The sequence below is a fragment of the Mastigoproctus giganteus genome, chromosome 4 (assembly GCF_048544385.1).
Source record: "Mastigoproctus giganteus isolate SK-2022 chromosome 4, ASM4854438v1, whole genome shotgun sequence".
NCBI lineage: Eukaryota > Metazoa > Arthropoda > Arachnida > Uropygi > Thelyphonidae > Mastigoproctus > Mastigoproctus giganteus.
Window position 1 is genome coordinate 133,367,474 of NC_143578.1, and position 18,555 is coordinate 133,386,028.

At 37.4% G+C, this 18,555-nt stretch overlaps 1 protein-coding gene across 4 annotated transcripts in view; it reads left to right on the plus strand.

Moving 5' to 3' along the window:
* The window catches only part of Keap1 (kelch like ECH associated protein 1), a 239,474-nt gene that overhangs the window by 85,497 nt on the left and 135,422 nt on the right, over nt 1–18,555 (plus strand). For 3 of the 4 annotated variants that reach the window (XM_090372932.1, XM_090372934.1, XM_090372933.1), the window contains one exon: nt 17,924–18,380. The exons of the other annotated variant lie outside the window; for it this stretch is intronic. In XM_090372932.1, coding sequence (XP_090229058.1) covers nt 18,117–18,380 — 264 coding nt within the window. In that variant the 5' untranslated portion in view covers nt 17,924–18,116. The remainder of the gene's footprint in view (nt 1–17,923; nt 18,381–18,555) is intronic. 4 annotated transcript variants of the gene reach the window in all.

Here is an 18,555-nt window from a genome sequence, read left to right on the forward strand (position 1 = left end):
CTCTTTCAAGAAGCTCGCTGTCTTTTTTTAGGTGTGGTCTCCACACTTGAACACAATATTCCAAGTGTGGTCTGTACAACAGCTTTATAATATTATTGTAGATACACCATAGTTAACCCATGAAATACACTGCATATGTGCCGACCGGGCTAGCCGGGTGGGTAAAGTGCCTGCCTAGCAACCCAAAGGTCGCGGGTTCGAATCCCGCCTCGGGCTTGGATCAAAATACTGCAAAAACCTTGGGAGGTGCATTATGGCCACAGAAGCCGATGCGCCAACAACTACCAAATAAAAAAAAAACAAAACTGCATATGTAGTGTAAAGGCATCATCATTTTAATTATATCTCATATTGTGGCTACCTTCACAACGAGATACCAGGTATTGCACTACTTCAAATAAGTAACGCTTCTCTAGTAGAGAAGACTGCTGTTACTTATTCTCAGTGGGCATCACCACCCAGACAGCACTGTTTCAATGCTTGTGGCCACCGATGATAGGCCAACAAGGTCTACTAGAGAAGCATTACTTATTCGAAGTAGTGCAGTACCTGGTCCCCCCTTGTGAAGGTAGCCACAATATGAGATATAATTAAAACGATACCTTTACTCTACGTACATAGTTTAATTTTATGGATTAACTGTGGTGTATATATTATATAGTTAATTTAAACCCATATGTAATTATTGCCTTGTGCATTCTGTTCACAATTTGGAATCTCTCTTATTGTGGAATTTACTTCGCAACTGTGATGGCATGTTTGCATTACCAGGGTACCTGGCCACCCACCAATGATAGGCCAACAAGCTTTGAAACGGTGCCATCTGGGTAGTGATGCCCACTGAGAATACTGAAAATAAGTTACAGTAGTCTTCTCTACTAGAGAAGCGTTACTTATTTGAAGCAGTGCAATACCTAGTATCTCGTTGTGAAGGTAACCAGAATATGATATGAGATATAATTAAAACGATGCCTTTACATAGTTTAATATTATGGGTTAACTATGGTGTATCTACACCAATATTATATAGTTAATTTAAACTCATATGGAATTATGCCTTGTGCATTTAGTCTTTAATTACAATAGCTTAACATAATGGGATTGTGACATCCTTATATCTACTAGCAAATGTTCGAACTTATCTCTACTAGCAGATGCCTAGTTTCCAAGCTATGCAGCCTACATATTCAAAGTATTTCCTCATATGGATGTCCTTTTTCTTATCTCACCAGGCCAGTTAATCATCTTTGGATGCTTTCAAGAAGCTCGCTGTCTTTTTTTAGGTGCAGTCTCCACATTTGAACACGGTATTCCAAGTGTGGTCTAACAGGTGTACAATACTCTGAGAACAACTTCATGTCTGACTGCATCGTAACACCCAAGTCCATTTGCTCCACTATTGGCTTTAGTTCAACTTCACCAAGAGTATAAGTTATTTTGGAGTACTGTTCCCCAGGTGTAATACTTTACACTTTGCTGGATTAAAGCATAGCTGTCATTTTACTGACCATTCCTGAAGTCTAGGTCACTCTGAAGAAGCTCTGCTTGGCGGTGATCATTAACTACTCTACCAATCTTTACATCACACCCTCTATCCTTTCATTGGTGTCATTTATGAAAATCAAAAACAGTAATGGTCCTAATACTGATCCTTAAGGAATCTCACTTCTTACATTAACCCAATCTGAGGAATAACCATTTATCACAACCCTCTGCCTCCTGCTCTGAAGCCATCCTGCTATCCATCTAAGGATTTCCCCTGTGATTTTCCAGATTATAAAGTAACCGCTCATGTGGGACTGAGTCAAATGCTTTGCTGAAATCCAAATAAACAATGTTGAAATTATTCCCTAAATCCAGCTCACGAGTAACCCTGCCAAAATAGCTAACCAGATTTGTTAAACATGATTTTCCCTTTACAGAACCATGCTGAGTACCCTTCAGGATTCCATTTCTATCCAAATGATCCTGAATTCCACCCTTGATCATTACCTCCATGATTCTCCCTATTACTGAAGTTAGACTGGCCAGTCGGTAATTTCCCACTTCGCTCTTAGAACCGCTGTTATGTATTGGAGATACATTGACACATTTCCAATCTAACGGAATCACTCCCAAGTCCAGTGATGCTCTCATAATTAGTCTCAATGGTTCAATGCACTCACTTGCCACCTCCCTTAAGGTTATAGGTATATGCCATCAACCGTGGAACCTTACTCACCTGTAGGCTCAAAAGTTTTTTAATTAAATAATCGTGAAAATTCAGTATCATTAATTACATATTTTTCAATTTCACTCCCATGTTTCTCTTTGATGAAGGATTTTTCTTCTGTAAATATAGATGCAAAGTAACTGTTGAGTTCATCTGCAACATCAGCTGGATATCTAATACTATCCCACGTCCATTACATAAGGGTCCAATCTGGTTTGTCCTTCTCTTCTTTGCATTTATATATGTGAAGAATTCCTTATCCCCACTCTTCGTTCTCTTTGCCAGTGATTTCTCATAATCTGCCTTTGTCGGCCTAACCTTTTATGTGACACTATTACAGATCAATTTGTAGCTGTTGTAGGCTTCAGTACTTTTTATTGCTCTGTAACTTTTCCATGTCATCTTTTTCCGCTCAAGTAATCTAACAACTTCATTATTCATCCGACTTGGAATCCTCTTCGTGGTATATTTTTTTAATGGTATATACACATTCAAGTCTTCTGTGATTAATGTTTTAAAGGTATACCATAATTCAATTGTATTCGCTTTCTGTGCAGTATCTACCCGGTTAATAGAGGCTGTGTATCACCTTAAGGCATTGTTAATTTGGCCTCGGGTGCCAAGTGAATCCGAGGTCAAGCGCAAATCAAACAGCGATCTTTCTGAGAGATAAGTTCTTTTTAAGTTATATCGTTTTGTATAAGCAGTTTATTTATCATAAATAAGTTCTACACTTGTAAAGTATCAAGTAAGGACAGAGAAAGGAAATTCACCTTTCTTTTTATTATATATATTATATTCTTTACTAACAACTAACCTTTCTAACCGCTTGGCCTCCTTGCGGCACTGCTCCTGCCTCCCCGTTGTGGGGCCGGAAACCTTGGCAGAAAAGTCCTCTTGCCAAGGGTGAAAAGGAGCAAAAATGGCAAATACAGACCAAAATGACATAAATAATGACAACCCAAAGAGATTGAAGACAGATCGGATGGAGCAACCCTGCCCATCTTTCTTAATCTTTCACTCTCTAAGTAACCAGCCTATGAGCAAATTGTCTCCCTTTGTTATACAGAAACATCTGGAGGGTATAGCAGGATCTCCCAAGATGGTGAAGAGACTGCAATCAGGAGACTTACTTATAGAAACCATGAATCAAAGACATTCTGAAAAGCTTCTACAACTAACAAGCTTTGCTGGAATTCCTGTAAAAATATCACCTCACGCAACCCTAAATTCATCTAAGGGTGTCATATCGAGTTGGGATTTGTTAAATGTCACCGAGGAAGAAATAACCCAAGAATTGCAGGGACAGAACGTAATTGAAGCGAAAAGAATAATGATTAAAAAAGATAATCAACTGACACCTACAAGAAATATTATTCTCACCTTCAATACACCAGACTTACCCTCCTCTGTAAAAGCAGGTTATTTATTTTGTTGCATTCGCTCATACGTTCCCAACCCTTTAAGATGTTATAAATGCCAAAAGTATGGGCATTCTCAAACTGTATGTAGAGGAATTCCTGTCTGTCCCAACTGTCTGTGTATCCTCAGACCATATACAAAATGACTGTACTGCTACAAAAATGACATGTACAAATTGCAAAGGCGACCATCCTGCATATTCGAAGACATGTGAAAAGTGGAAAACCGAGAAAAAAATAGTAAAATACAAGGTTGAAAACAAAGTCAGTTACCAAGAAGCAAGAAAACTAGTTGCACCAACTATAAACCAGAATATTACCTATGCAAATACTGTAAAAAAATATCAAGCAGTCTCTGTTCAAACCGATGTCATAGTCCCTACTAATAAATCAATTTCTGATTGGGCTAGAAATGTCCTCTCTGAGATGCAACCAACTGTACGCAAGCAACAATCCAAGACCACAGACCAAGCAAATAATACACCTCTGACAATATCAGCCGGTAACTCCTCCACCAGTGATTGCTACCACATCTTGTATTACAAACACAAATACTGTGAAAAATATTCAGGACACAAAAAAAAACCATGGACACAGATGGCACATCTATACAGGAAGATCCTATTTTAGAAATCCATGCTGAAGAAGAAATGGACAATGGTCGGCCAGTCTTCCTAAAAAAAGACAAACAGAAATTGGAACGCCATAAACCAGTCACTTTGAAAAAGCAGTCAGAATCAGCTCCATCAACTAAACACAGATAATGCCGTGTATTTTACAATGGAACTGCAGAGGTTTTCGTTGCAATACAGACGATATCCAAGATCTAATAAATCGATTTTCACCAGTAGCCCTTTGTCTTCAGGAAACTTACTTAACTTTGCAAATTTCTCCATCGATAAAGAACTATTGCCTTTTTCGAAGGGATCGTAATACAACAAATGCTGCCCATGGTGGTGTCGCAATCCTGATAAATTCAAAGATCCCAACTAAACATATTCCAGTTCAAACTGAAATAGAAGCTGTCGCTGTGCGTATAATGCTCCATATTGAAATAACATTAGTATCAATCTACTTACAGCCAAACTGTACCTACTGTTTAAAAGATCTTGAAGATCTCCTTATACAGTTACTTCCACCTCTCTGTATTTTAGGGGACTTCAATGGGCATCACCCCTTATGGGGCGATCCTAAATTAGATAGACGAGGTCGACTCATTGAGAGCCTAATAGAGGCCGTAAGCCTCACCATACTCAATACTGGCACACACACTCACGTTCAGCTCCCAAATGGACATACCTCAGCCATAGATCTCTCCATTTGCTCTCCATTACTGGTCCCGACCATAGAGTGGTATGTTTTAAATGATCTAATGGGTCACTTCCCAATCGTATGCAACCTATTAATAGCACAGGCTCCTCCAGCTCAACCCTGCAGAAAATGGAAATTTGCCCGAGCAAACTGGGCAAAATTCCAGTCATCAATATCTTTTGATAATGAAAAAATCCGTCTCCAGCCTATCGATGATGTGACAGAATACATCACGTCACATCTCCTAAATGTGGCTAAAGATACAATACCACTATCAAATCCGTCAATTCGTAAGCATTATAATTATTGGTGGAATGAGCAATGTACAAATGCCAAAAAAGCAAAAAATAAAGCCTGGAATTTGTTTCGGCAATATCCAACAACACCCAATCTAATAAATTATAAGAAGTCAAAGGCAAAAGCACGTTTCATACAAAGGCAAGCCAAGAAAGAATCCTGGATCCATTTTGCATCAAGCATTAACAAAAACACTGACACCAAAATAATATGGAAAAAAATTAGACAGCTTTCTGGTAAGTTTCCTACCGTACCTTCACCAATTCTGTCCTATAATGGGCAAGATCTATCTAGTCCTTTAGATATCGCAAATGCTTTGGGCAACACATTTGCTGAAATCTCAGCGGCAGCAACTTATACTCCACCTTTCCAGAGAATTAAAAACACTGCAGAACAGCACTCTATTAACTTCCAAACTGCCCTCCTTCTGCCATATAACAAACCCCTACAATATTCCGAACTCTTGCATGCTATCGGAACAGCCCACAATGGTGCTGCCGGACCAGATGGAATCTATTACGTCATGCTACAATATCTTGATGACAAAGCTTTGCGTCTCCTTCTGCTCTTTTACAATCGTATTTTTCTAGAAAATGTCTATCCAACTTCTTGGCATCATTCTACTGTTTTGGCATTTCTAAAACCTGGAAAAGATCCAACCAATCCCCATAACTATAGACCAATATCCCTCTCAAGCTGCCTCAGCAAAATTCTAGAAAAAATTGTCCACTGTAGACTCGTCTGGATCATTGAGTCAGAATAGTTAATGAACAATAGTCAGTATGGCTTTCGTCAAAACAGGTCATGCTTGGACCTTATGGTTAAGGCTGAATTTGCCATTCGTAATGCCTTTATTAAGCATGAATATCTAGTAATGGTTTCCATAGATATAGAGAAGGCTTTTGATACCACCTGGCGGCATGGCATACTAAGAGATCTTTACTCTCTTGGTCTGCAGGGCAACCTTCCTATATTTATAAAGCATTTTCTACACACTAGATCCTTTCAAGTATGATACCAACATGCCCTCTCTGCGCAACTTTCATTCAGGAAGAAGGTGTTCCACAGGGATCAGTACTGAGTGCCACTCTTTTCACCCTTAGAATAGATTCTATCACAAAACAACTTCCAAATACCGTAGAAACTTACCTTTATGCAGATGACCTTTCCATCTCCTGTCATTCCCAAAATATGAGATCTATTGAACGATAGCTTCAGATATCATTAAATAAAATACAGCAATGGGCCAGCCTTAACGGCTATAGGCTTTCACAGCAGAAAACAGTTGCTATCCATTTTTGTAGACAACGCAAACTTCATCTGGATCCTGAACTTCACATCTCTAATATCTCCATCCCATCATCATCATCATCATCAGCCATTTTCAATCCACTGCAGGATGAAGGCCTCTCCAGCAACTTTCCAGTTCCTTCTGTTTTGAGCACTGGCCATCCATTTACTACTCAAAAACTCATGAATTTCATCTATCCATCTCCGCCTTTGTCTTCCAGGTTTTCTTCTAGCTCCTCTTGGGTACCATTCTGTTATTTTCTTAGTCCATCTGTCATCATGTCTTCGAGCTATGTGTCCTGCCCAAGACCATTTTAGTTCTTTAGTTTTGATAAGAATGTCCTTTACTTGAGTTTGCTGCCTAATCCATGTGTTTCTCTTCTTATCTAACAGTCTGATTCCCAATATAATTCGTTCCATTCTTCGCTGTGTAGTTCTTAGCTTCTCTTCCATTCTTTTGGTGAGTGCCCAAGTTTCACTTCCATAAGTCATGGTGGGGAGTATACATTGATTCATTATTTTACGTTTCAGACAAACTGGGATATTGCTCTTCAGTATGTGACTATATTTCCTGAATGCTATCCATCCAAAATTTATTCTTCTCTTGACTTCCAGCCATTTATCATTATTACAGCTAATAACTTGTCCCAGATAAGTATATGACTCCACCTTTTCAATTACTGCTCCTTCAATCATTATTTCCCTTTCCGTGGCATACTTGTTCATCATTACTTTTGTTTTAGCCATATTCATCTTTAGTCCAAAATCCTTACTAACTGTGCATAACTGATTAAGATTTTCCTCTAATTCTTTGGGATCGTGGCTTATGACCACAATGTCATCTGCAAATCGTAAATGGTTTAGGTACTCTCCGTTCACATTGACTCCTTTCTGCGACCAGTCTAATCTTCTGAAAGCTTCCTCAAGTGCAGCAGTAAACAGCTTCGGAGATATTGTGTCTCCTTGTCGAACTCCTTTCTCGATTTTAAATTTGCTACTGTCTTTGTCTAGTCTAATAAAGGATGTAGCACTCTCATATATTTTCTTCAAAATCATAATATATGGAGTATCTATGCCTTGTCTTTCCAGTGCCCGAAACATTGCCTTATGCTGTATGGAGTCAAACGCCTTTTCATAATCCACAAATGCCAGGCATAATGGTGTTTTATATTCATTTGCTTTCTCCATTAGCTGTGATATTACGTGAAGGTGATCCATAGTTGAGAATCCTGTTCTAAAGCCAGCTTGCTCTTTCGGTTGATTCTCATCAAGTATTCTTTCTAATCTGTTAGTAATGACCCTTGTGAACAACTTGTAGATATGGGATAACAAGCTAATTGGTCTATAATTTCCAATTTCTGATTTATCTCCTTTCTTATGCAGCAAAACTATGATTGCATTATTCCACTGCTTAGGCATCACACCTTTTCTAATGCACTTTGTGAAGAGCCTTGCCAGTTTTTGTGTTATGTCTCTTCCTCCCAATTTTAACAACTCTACAGTAACTTCATCTTCCCCCGGGGCTTTCCGATTCTTCATTTTCTTCAATGCATGTTCTACCTCATCAGGAAGAATATCGGGTATGTCGTATGTGTTGCTACTTTGCAATCCATCTTCCCCACTGCTGGTATCATTCCCTCGCTCCTTGTATAATTCTCTATAGTAGTCTTCTGCTATTTGAATTATGCCTTCTCTGCTGTTTATAAGTACGCCATCGCTATTCTTCAGTTTCAGTATCATTTGTCTTTCTGTATTACTGCTCATGGCTGCTGATTTAAATCCTTTGTTTTCCCTTAATGCTTGTTCTACTTTTCTTGTGTTAAATCTTCTTACGTCCTCTCTGAGTCTCTTTCTAATGGCTTTGCATAACTCAGTATACTCAATTTTCTCCCTGTCAGTGTTTTTCTTGCTCTTCATTTGTCGTCTTTGGTTCATCATGACAAGTGTTTCTTGACTAATTTTTTCTTCTTTGGATTTCTGTTTCCCTATAGGTTTCTTGGGCTTTATCACTTTCAGAAAGTTGTAATATTCCTCGTCGATATCTTGGTCCTGAGCAGTCTGCAGAAGCTCAAACTTGTTCTTAAGTTCCAGTACATACTGCTTTTTCTCCTCCTCTGTTATTTCAAAGACCTTTGTATTATTTACTCGAGTCAGTTTTTTCCTTTCCTTTCCTACATCTATATCAAGTGTACATCTTACCATTCTGTGATCACTTCCAACATTTACCTTATTCAGGACGGTAACATCATTCACAATATATCTTCTGTTGGTGAGGATGAAGTCGATTTCATTAGTTGTTAATCCATTTGGACTCTTCCATGTCCACTTTCTGTTCACCCTTTTCTTGAAAAAAGTGTTCATTACTGACAGTCCTTGAGATTCTGCAAATTCCACAAGTCTTTCACCTCTTTTATTTCTTTCACCAATTCCAAAATTTCCTATAGTTCCTCTTTCTGCGCTGTTTTGCCTTTTTCCAACCTTAGCATTGAAGTCCCCCATAATAATAGTGTAGTGGGTTTTCTGCTCATCTAGAAGACTCTCAATTTCAGTGTACATTTCTTCAACCTCTTCATCATCATGGCTCGATGTTGGTGCATAAATCATTATAATCTTTAGCTTGTACCTCTTAGAAATCTTGAATATTAGTCTTGACACCCTTGGTGATGTACTTTTGAATTCCAAAATGTTGTTTTTAAAATCTTTATGGACCAGAAACCCAACTCCACCTTCACTCCTTTCACTGTTTCCATTGGTGTACAGCAGATTTCCACTTGATAAACTTATAAGTGATTCATTTCTTCTTCTTGTTTCAGCCAAACCGATGATATTCCAATTCACATTTTCTAATTCCTTTTCCAGCTCTAATATCCTGTCTTTAGCGATGAGTGATCGTACGTTATAACAGGCCAAGCTTCTAAAGCCAGCTTGCTCTTTCGGTTGATTCTCATCAAGTATTCTTTCTAATCTGTTAGTAATGACCCTTGTGAACAACTTGTAGATATGGGATAACAAGCTAATTGGTCTATAATTTCCAATTTCTGATTTATCTCCTTTCTTATGCAGCAAAACTATGATTGCATTATTCCACTGCTTAGGCATCACACCTTTTCTAATGCACTTTGTGAAGAGCCTTGCCAGTTTTTGTGTTATGTCTCTTCCTCCCAATTTTAACAACTCTACAGTAACTTCATCTTCCCCCTTCTCCATCCCAGTCACTAGTAACATTAGATTTCTAGGTTTAATCATGGACAACAAGCTAAATTTCTTAGAGCACATTAAAAAAGTACGTACTGCCTGCTTAAAAAAGATAAACATACTCAGAGCTTTACCTGCACAAACTTGGGGTGCAGATCGTACCTCCCTTCTTCGATTATACAGGGCATTAATTAGATCCTGTCTTGATTATGGAGCTCCCATTTATGACTCTGCCAGAAAGAGCGCATTACGCTGGCTTGATCCAGTTCAACACAGTGCACTGAGGATTGCACTTGGCGCCTTCAGAACATCGCCAGCACATAGCCTGTACATTGATGCTCACGAGCCGCCACTATCTTTACATAGGAAATTGCTTTTGCTGAAGTATTCTGTTAAGATACAAGCTTGTGCCTCGCATCCCATTCAGCCATATCTTTTCAATCCACCATTAGAAAATCTGTACAGAAATAAACCTAGCATAGTAAAACAGCTGGTCATCGCCTTCTTGAACTACTGCAGGTTTGGAATATATCCATCCATTCCGTACAACAAGTAGCCACTTGTACTCAACCACCATGGGTTCAACCTCCTATACCGACCTGTGACACTTACCTCTGTCAGTGGCGAAAGAATATTTTGCAAGCATCAAATATCAGACAAGTTCATGCTGTTCACACTCAAAAGTATATTGATTTTTTACCAATATACACAGATGGCTCTAAATCCAATTCAAAAGTTGGAGCAGCTGCAGTGTTTCCGAATACAATTGTATCAGCAGCCCTTCCTTCTGAATTCAGTATCTTTTCGTCTGAATTATTCGCAATTAAACTAGCTTTAAAAAATCTCTCTCCTGACTGCTCTTTAAAATCAGTAATTTACACTGATTCCCTCAGCTCAATCAAGGCATTGTGTAATTCCTCAGATAAATTTCACCCTGTTATAAATGAAATTAGAAAATTATTACTAAAGATTAAAGAACGCCACCAACTGGTCACCTTCTGCTGGATACCAGCACATTCTGATATTTTAGGCAATGAACTGGCTGATAAAGCTGCAAAAAACCCAACCAGCTTAGATTTAACCAATATCTCTGTTCCAGCCTCAGACTATACACTAATGATTCATGCTGCATGCCTATCAGAATGGACAGCACTATGGCATTCCCAAACGAATAATAAACTCTTTCAGATTAAACAGGTTCAAAAAATCTAGCTCTCCAGTGTCCGGACATCAAGACGAGAAGAAGTAATTCTTTCAAGAGCAAGAATAGGTCATACTTACCTGACCCACCTTCATTTACTCATGATCCACCACAGTGTCCACATTGTTCTCTAAATTTGACTGTGAAACACATTCTCATTGAATGTCCATACTATAAACAAGACAGAAATAGAACCCTGGTATCTTTGGTTAACCTTCGGAAACCAATAACTCTAGAGAATGTCATTGGTGACAATGCAAATATTCCTGAATTTTTTAACTTTCTGAAGAAAATTGGAGTTTTTAGTCATTTCTGATTTCTGCCTTTTCTGACGTGACAAGAAATTCTCATATATTTTTACAATAAAGGAATAGGCGCATTATAGCCAAAGCAGCTTATGCGCCATAAAACCCCCACAACAACAACAACAACAACAACAACAGCATTGTTAATTTCCTTTACTAAAATTATAACCCATTCCTTTGACTTTAACAACTACTATCTCTCTCTCTCTCTCTCTCTCTCTCTCTCTCTCTCTCTCTCTTCATCGTCCACCATAGAACTCCATGATCACTTTCTGCTACTGGTTCCTGTACTTTCAGGCCTATTATGTCATCTAGTTCATGGGTGATAATGATGTCTAGAATATTTTTTTCCTTAGTACTTTCCCGACATGTTGGTACAAATAAAAATCATCTAGTTGATTTAAAAATCTTGTTCCCCATGTGGAGTTTCATTCCCTTTTGATCTAATCAATTAGAGGCTCTCTCATATTTGCATGTAGAGGCTCTCATCATAATCTTCACAATCACTTGGCCTGTAGACTGCTTCCACTCTCATTATACCTTTGCTTCCAACTATCTCACACTATACAGATTCTATACTATTATATGAAATGTCTGAATCTGGGAAAGCTTTCGTCTGCTTTTGATAAGAAGCATGATCCCACCACCCCTTCTATGTGCCCTATCCTTCCTAAATATTTCAGTATGGTATTATACATACCATACTGAAACTTATCATCCCCTATCTCCTTGACTTGGCGCATTATAGCCTTAGATGCTAATGCGCCATAAAACTTTAAAACAAACAAACAAAAATCCCCTATCTCCAGGTGGCACCCCATTTTCGTAAGTTCTATTATGTCAACGTTACTTGTCCTAACCAGTAGTTTGAATTCACTCATTTTATTGATGACACTTCTGACATTACTGTATAAACAAATATGACTTAAGTGTTCTTGTACAGTTAACTACCCTAACAGTTTACCCAGCAGGTGGTTGATTGCTGGAAGAAACTTCCATCTGATGTTGTTGAAGTGGATAGGTTGAATAAATTGAAGGAAGAACTAGACAACTGTTGGAGGGAATGATTGAAATGGGAAGTTTTTTTTTTTTTTTGGCTGATGCTGTATAAGTTTCCTTTCTTGCATCATTTGCCACTATTAATACAAATACTAATACTAGTGTGTCATTGAAAGTAAGTTTGAAGCCCAAAGTAAGTATTAAAATCTCTTTTTGTTTGATAGAAATTGAGTCGACAGTGTGCTTTTAATTTAACAGAATGAAAAAAAAAAAGCAGAAATTTTCTTCAGTTCTATAAACCAATATATTATAAGGATGATATTCTACTCATATATTTTAAATAGTGTTTCAACTTATTTTTTCCAATTTTTAAAATTTAAGAGTTGTTAGGTCAGCAGAAGTGGTATGTTTCTGATAAAATATCATTCTTAGTTACATGATTGATAATTTGTTCAAATGTTACTGACTCGATAAGCATTTTTTACAGTTGATTGGTTTTCATAAGGTATTGAATTACTTCTTTGTTTGTCAGAGGCTTTGTGGTTTTTTGTGTTAAGGTAACAAAGGTCACAGAGAGCTCATCTTTAAAGCACATCTAATTTTCAGGCATAGACATAATACATTCAATTCATTTTTTGCTTTGAGTGCTTCTGCACAAATTTAATCAGTTTTGATATCAACAGATTTTCCAGTGAAAGCATTTTTAAAATTGTGAGGGCATTTCAGTGTCACACTAATAAGGATTGTAATCTACTATAGAACCCAAAATTTGTAAGCTAGCTGAGTCACATCAGGTTTAGCAATCTTATTACGAGTGTTCATTTAAAATAAATATAATTATATTATATAAAATTTATTTAATTTGTATATATTTATATTTTTAATTTTTTATATTTTCTTATCTTACCAATGATTTTTTTTATAGTGCTGATATAAACGTTGATTAAATCTGTAACATCCATGCATTTCTTGAGTGTTTCAGTGGAAATAGGATAAATAAAATATTGAATATTTGTTAGATTAACATAGTTATACAGTAAACCTTCGCTAATCCCGATTGAAATATAAAAAATTCTGTTCACAGTTGAGTACTTTGAAAGACACATGGGATTTAGGATACCAGATGAGTTGCTCTGACTTTGCAGAGAGGGATGGACCATTCATTACATTCATACATAAAAGCAACATGCAAGACAATGGTCTTGCATGTTGTTCAGTATTGTTGTTGACTCTGAGTCAGACAGATGTTATTGCTTATATCACTTCATTTGCATACTTCTTTTTAAGTATATATGTACATAAGTTAACATATTTTATATAATTATGGGTTCTGAAGAAAAGAAAACACGTTACTGTGTTTTCTTTTTCAGACATAGACATCTGGATTATTATAAAATGAAAACACGTTAATTTAACTATCATTAACAAGATCAAAGTGATAGAACAACTTGAAAATGGGGTTCCTGGGAAAAACAAAAAAGATTGCTGAAGAATTTGATATTGGCCAACAGATTGTACCAGATATTAAAAAAAAAAAAAAAAAAAGAATATATAAAGGCATTTGCTTTAAAATTGAACGTGGGGAATAATAAAAGCAGTGTATCAAATAGACATTAAAAAAGCCAAAAGAAGTGTTGCTAGAAAAAGCAGCAATGATCATTGGTGTGTGACACCAATGCCACCTGATAAATGTATAAAAAGACAATACTGTGTACATTTATCCATCTATTGATAGATAAATGTATTATATTTATATAGTTTTTAAATAAAGGCTCTAAAGTGATGTTTTTTTTTTTTTTTTTTATTTTCATCAGCACTACCTATATCATTAAATTTTCTATTTATTTGTGTTCTAAGTTTTTTTGTCTTTTAGGGCTATCTTTTGGCTTCACTAATCTGGATTATTGCTTAATCCTGATAACAAGAGAGACTGCTTCTACAGGGATGGGATACACTTAAATAGAAAGGGTGCAAGAATATTTGCTGATGCTATCGAGGCAGTGTTAGGTGGATCGGAAAACTGCTAGCTTGGGGGGGATACAAGGACTAATAGATTAACAGTAGCCACTGGCAGAGGTGAAAGTGATTCTTGCACTGCTTCTATTGGAATGAGCAGAAGCCTGGAAAACAAGATGCAGGATGTTTCAGAGACTGCTGGGAGTCATTGCGGTACAAGTAAACACATGGGTTGTGTTAGGGTAGCTAAGAATAGGAACAGGTGCATGTACACTTGCGTGTACACCAATGCTAGGAATTTGGTAAATAAATTTGATGAATTTGAGGTATTGCTCAAAACATCAAAGGCAGATATTGTTGGGATTTCAGAGACGTGGTGTCACACAGATATAAGGAATGCAGAACTGGAATTTGGGGAGTACAATGTCTACAGAAAGGATAGACAGGATAGGAAGGGAGGAGGGGTTATGCTATTAGTTAAGAAACACATAAAATCCAAGGAAATGAAGCCAGTCGACATCGCTGGACAGTGCAGTGTCGAGTCAGTTTGGTGTGACGTAAGCATTAGGAGATCAAAATTGAGAGTAGGAGTGTGCTATAGGCCTAATGACTCTGATGAGTATAATAAGAAAATGTACAGGGAAATAGAGTGGGCCAGTAAATCAGAGAGTCTTATAATGGGGGATTTTAATTTCCCAGATATTGACTGCAATTTGTGGGTTGGTCTCTCACGCAATAGCAAGGCTTTTGTGGATTTATTGGATGATTGTTTTCTACATCAGCATGTTCGGGATGCAACTAGAGGGAGTAATATACTTGATTTGATTATCAGTAGTGATTCTCCATGCATTAAGAATCTGCAGATAAAGGAACCACTAGGTGGCAGTGATCACAGTGTGCTGAAGTGGGATTTACTCAAAGAGGTAACTACCATCAGGGGTAAAGGGAAGGGTTATTGCTTTCGTAAAGGCGACTACGATGGTCTGAGACAGTATTTAAATTCTATACCGTGGGACCAACTGATGATGTTACCAACAGCAAATTCAAAATGGGAAGCATTCAAAGAACTTATCTTGGAAGCTACTAGGCTTTACATACCAACTAAGAAATATTGTTCAAGGTTTAGGCCTAAATGGATGTCAGATGAACTAATGAGACACATGGCAGAGAAAAAAAATGCATGGGATACATATAAATTAATGGGTGACATGGAAGCCTATGATAGATATAAGCTTGTCTATAACCAAGTCACAAAGGAGGTTAGGCAGGCAAAGGCAGATTATGAGAAAACTTTGGCAAAGGATGCAAAGAAAAACACCAAAGAATTCTTTACTTATATAAACTCTATAAGGAAGGGGATGAATCAGATTGGTCCACTTGATATCGATGGTTCAACTATTGATGATCCTGCTCATGTAGCTAACAAACTAAATGAATATTTTGCATCGACATTCACACATGAGGAGTTATTCAGCAAGGGGAATGCGAGAGGTGTATTCAACTCTGGCAGTAAGCTAGATAATCTTGTAATAACTGAGAGTAAAGTGGAGGAGAAATTGTTGAAGATAAACACAAGAAAGGCACCTGGGGTGGATGGGATCTATCCAGTTATATTAAAGGAGGCAGCAAAGGAAGTAAGCAAACCCTTAGCCATAATTATGAGAGCTTCCTTAGACTCAGGGGAGGTACCCATAGACTGGAGATGTGCAAATGTGACCCCAATTCACAAAGGAGGATCAAAGGCTGACACAAGTAATTATAGACCTGTGAGTTTAACTTCTGTTCCAGGAAAATTAATGGAGGCACTGGTTAAAGAAGCACTGCAGGATCATCTAGACAAGACTTCAGTTATAGCTCGGACACAGCATGGTTTTGTTAAGGGGAAGTCTTGCCTGACCAATTTGATTGGATACTATGATGCAGTCACAAAAGAGCTGGATGCAGGGAATAACTTTGATATTATATACTTGGATCTTAGAAAGGCTTTTGGTACTGTTGCACATGGAAGACTGCTGCTATGGATAAAGGGGTGGTTGAGGGGGAGTAGACAGAGAGTGGTAATCAATGGACACTGCTCATCGTGGACTAATGTTATTAGTGGAGTCCCTCAGAGTTCAGTGTTCGGTCCATTATTGTTTTCTGTATTTATAAATAATATTGATGATGGTATATCAAGCTTAATGTCCAAGTTTGCAGATGATACAAAGGTTGGCAGGTTGTTAAGGATGCTACTGACGCTATGCTGCTGCAACAGGATCTGGAAAGGATGGGCTGAGAGGTGGCAAATGAAGTTTAACATTGACAAATGTAAAGTACTACATATGGGAAACAGCAACCCCAGAGTAACTTATCAACTCTGTGGTACTACACTGACTGTGGTAGAGAATTAAAAGGACCTTGGGGGGTAATTGTGCAGGCAGATATGAAGTTCTCTGAGCAGTGCAGACAGGCTGCAAGAGTAGCTCATGGTGTCTTGTCAATGATATACAGAAATTTTTCTAGCAGGGATAAGGAGGTGATTATTCCCTTGTATAAGGCAATGGTCAGGCCACACCTTGAGTACCGTATACAGGTCTGGAGGCCTCATTTCAAGAAGGATGTAGAGCTGCTGGAACAAGTACAGAGAAGGGCAACAAGATTAGTGAATGGAACAAAGGGTTGCTCTTACGAAGAAAGGCTTAAATTTTGCAAATTACAGTGTCTGGAGACTAGGCACCGGCGAGGTGATCTGATAGAGGTGTATAAAGCCTTGAATGGTTTGAGCATGCTCAGTGCTGATGGGATACTTCCTCTTGCTCAGAATAATCACCTGAGAGGGCATAAATTCAATTTGAGGAAAGACAGATGTAGGATAGATGTGTGGAAATTTTCCTTTAGCCAGCGGGTAGTTGGTTTGTGGATCAGACTTCCATCCCTTGTTGTGGAGGTTGATAGCCTAAATAAATTTAAGGCTCAGCTGGACAGGTATTTTGAACGAACACAGGGGTGAAGTGGAAGGTTTTTTTTTTTTTTTTTTTGTTTTTTTTGGCTGATGCTGCATAAGCTTGCTTTCTTGAATCATATGCCTCTACTAATGCTAATCTCTTCTTCCCCCCCAATTAATCTGTATTAGGAAGGGTTTACTGTATATATATATATATGGTTTATATTGACAGAAAAACCTTAGAAATTATGAATACACTATCAAAATACTCAAATTTGTATAGATTTTTAACTAGTTTTTATACATAGCCATGTGGTTACGGCAAGAATGCTGTAACACATGCTCTTTGAGTGAACTGTTGTTTAAGCCCGTGACTGCTAGATATGATTAATGATTGTATTTATTCATGATTTATTGTAAATTCCTCTGGCCTGGTGGTCATGCCAGAGTATAAACAAGAACATTAAAAACTTACTTTGTTGTCTATAAAAGAGTGCCAGAAAATAATACTTGGTGAAAAGGGAGTGTTTTGCTCAAAAGGGTTGTTGGGAATCACTGGGTTATGAAATCAACCAGTTTTTTTTTTTGTTTTCTGTATTTCATTCTACTTATATTAATTGTACTGTTTGTAGGCTAAAATTACATTTTTCATAATATAATGCTTATAAGCAATTACAGTTTAACTGCTGTATTATACTTTTTTCTTTCTTTTTTTGTTGATCTTGTTAGATTTAGTTTCGCTTACTCTGTAATGTAATGTAATGTTGAAATATGTGTATACATAACTGCATTTTTTCCCTCTTTTCTGTGCAGGAATTAACATCAGAATAAAGCTCAGCAGTGGTTTGAATGAATATACAGGTGTCCAGAAAGTGTTCCTCCTATTTAAAGTAATCATGTACATAAAAATACATATAGGGTGTCACCGGTAGTCTTTTTGTTTATCTCCCTTTATCTTGCTCTGCTCGTAATATTTAGAAATTTATTTAGTTGTATTTCACAGAACATGGCTGAAAAACATGATAGTGTGTCGTGCCATTCCTTATCTTGTGGACAGCCTCGGTGCTTTAGACCACGCCCAGTTAGTGAAAATGATCCATCTTCTGATGGCTCAATGAACTTTACCATTTCATCCTTTCCAAAAGAAGCCTTAGAGGTGATGTATTTGATGAGATGCCACAAAAAGTTGTGTGATGTTGAGATACACGTAGCTAGTGAAATATTCCATGCTCATAAAATTGTCCTTGCAGCTGCTAGCCCATATTTTAAGGTAAGTAGAAATATATCAAATTATCTATATCATTGTAATAACTGAAGATAATTAGAAATGTAGGTTTTGCTTGGTATTGTTTTCAGCAATATAAAATTTAGGATAACTAAAAAGCCTATACAGTGTGTTGCAGAAGAGATTTAAGGATCAAAATACTTGGAAATAAACAGTACAC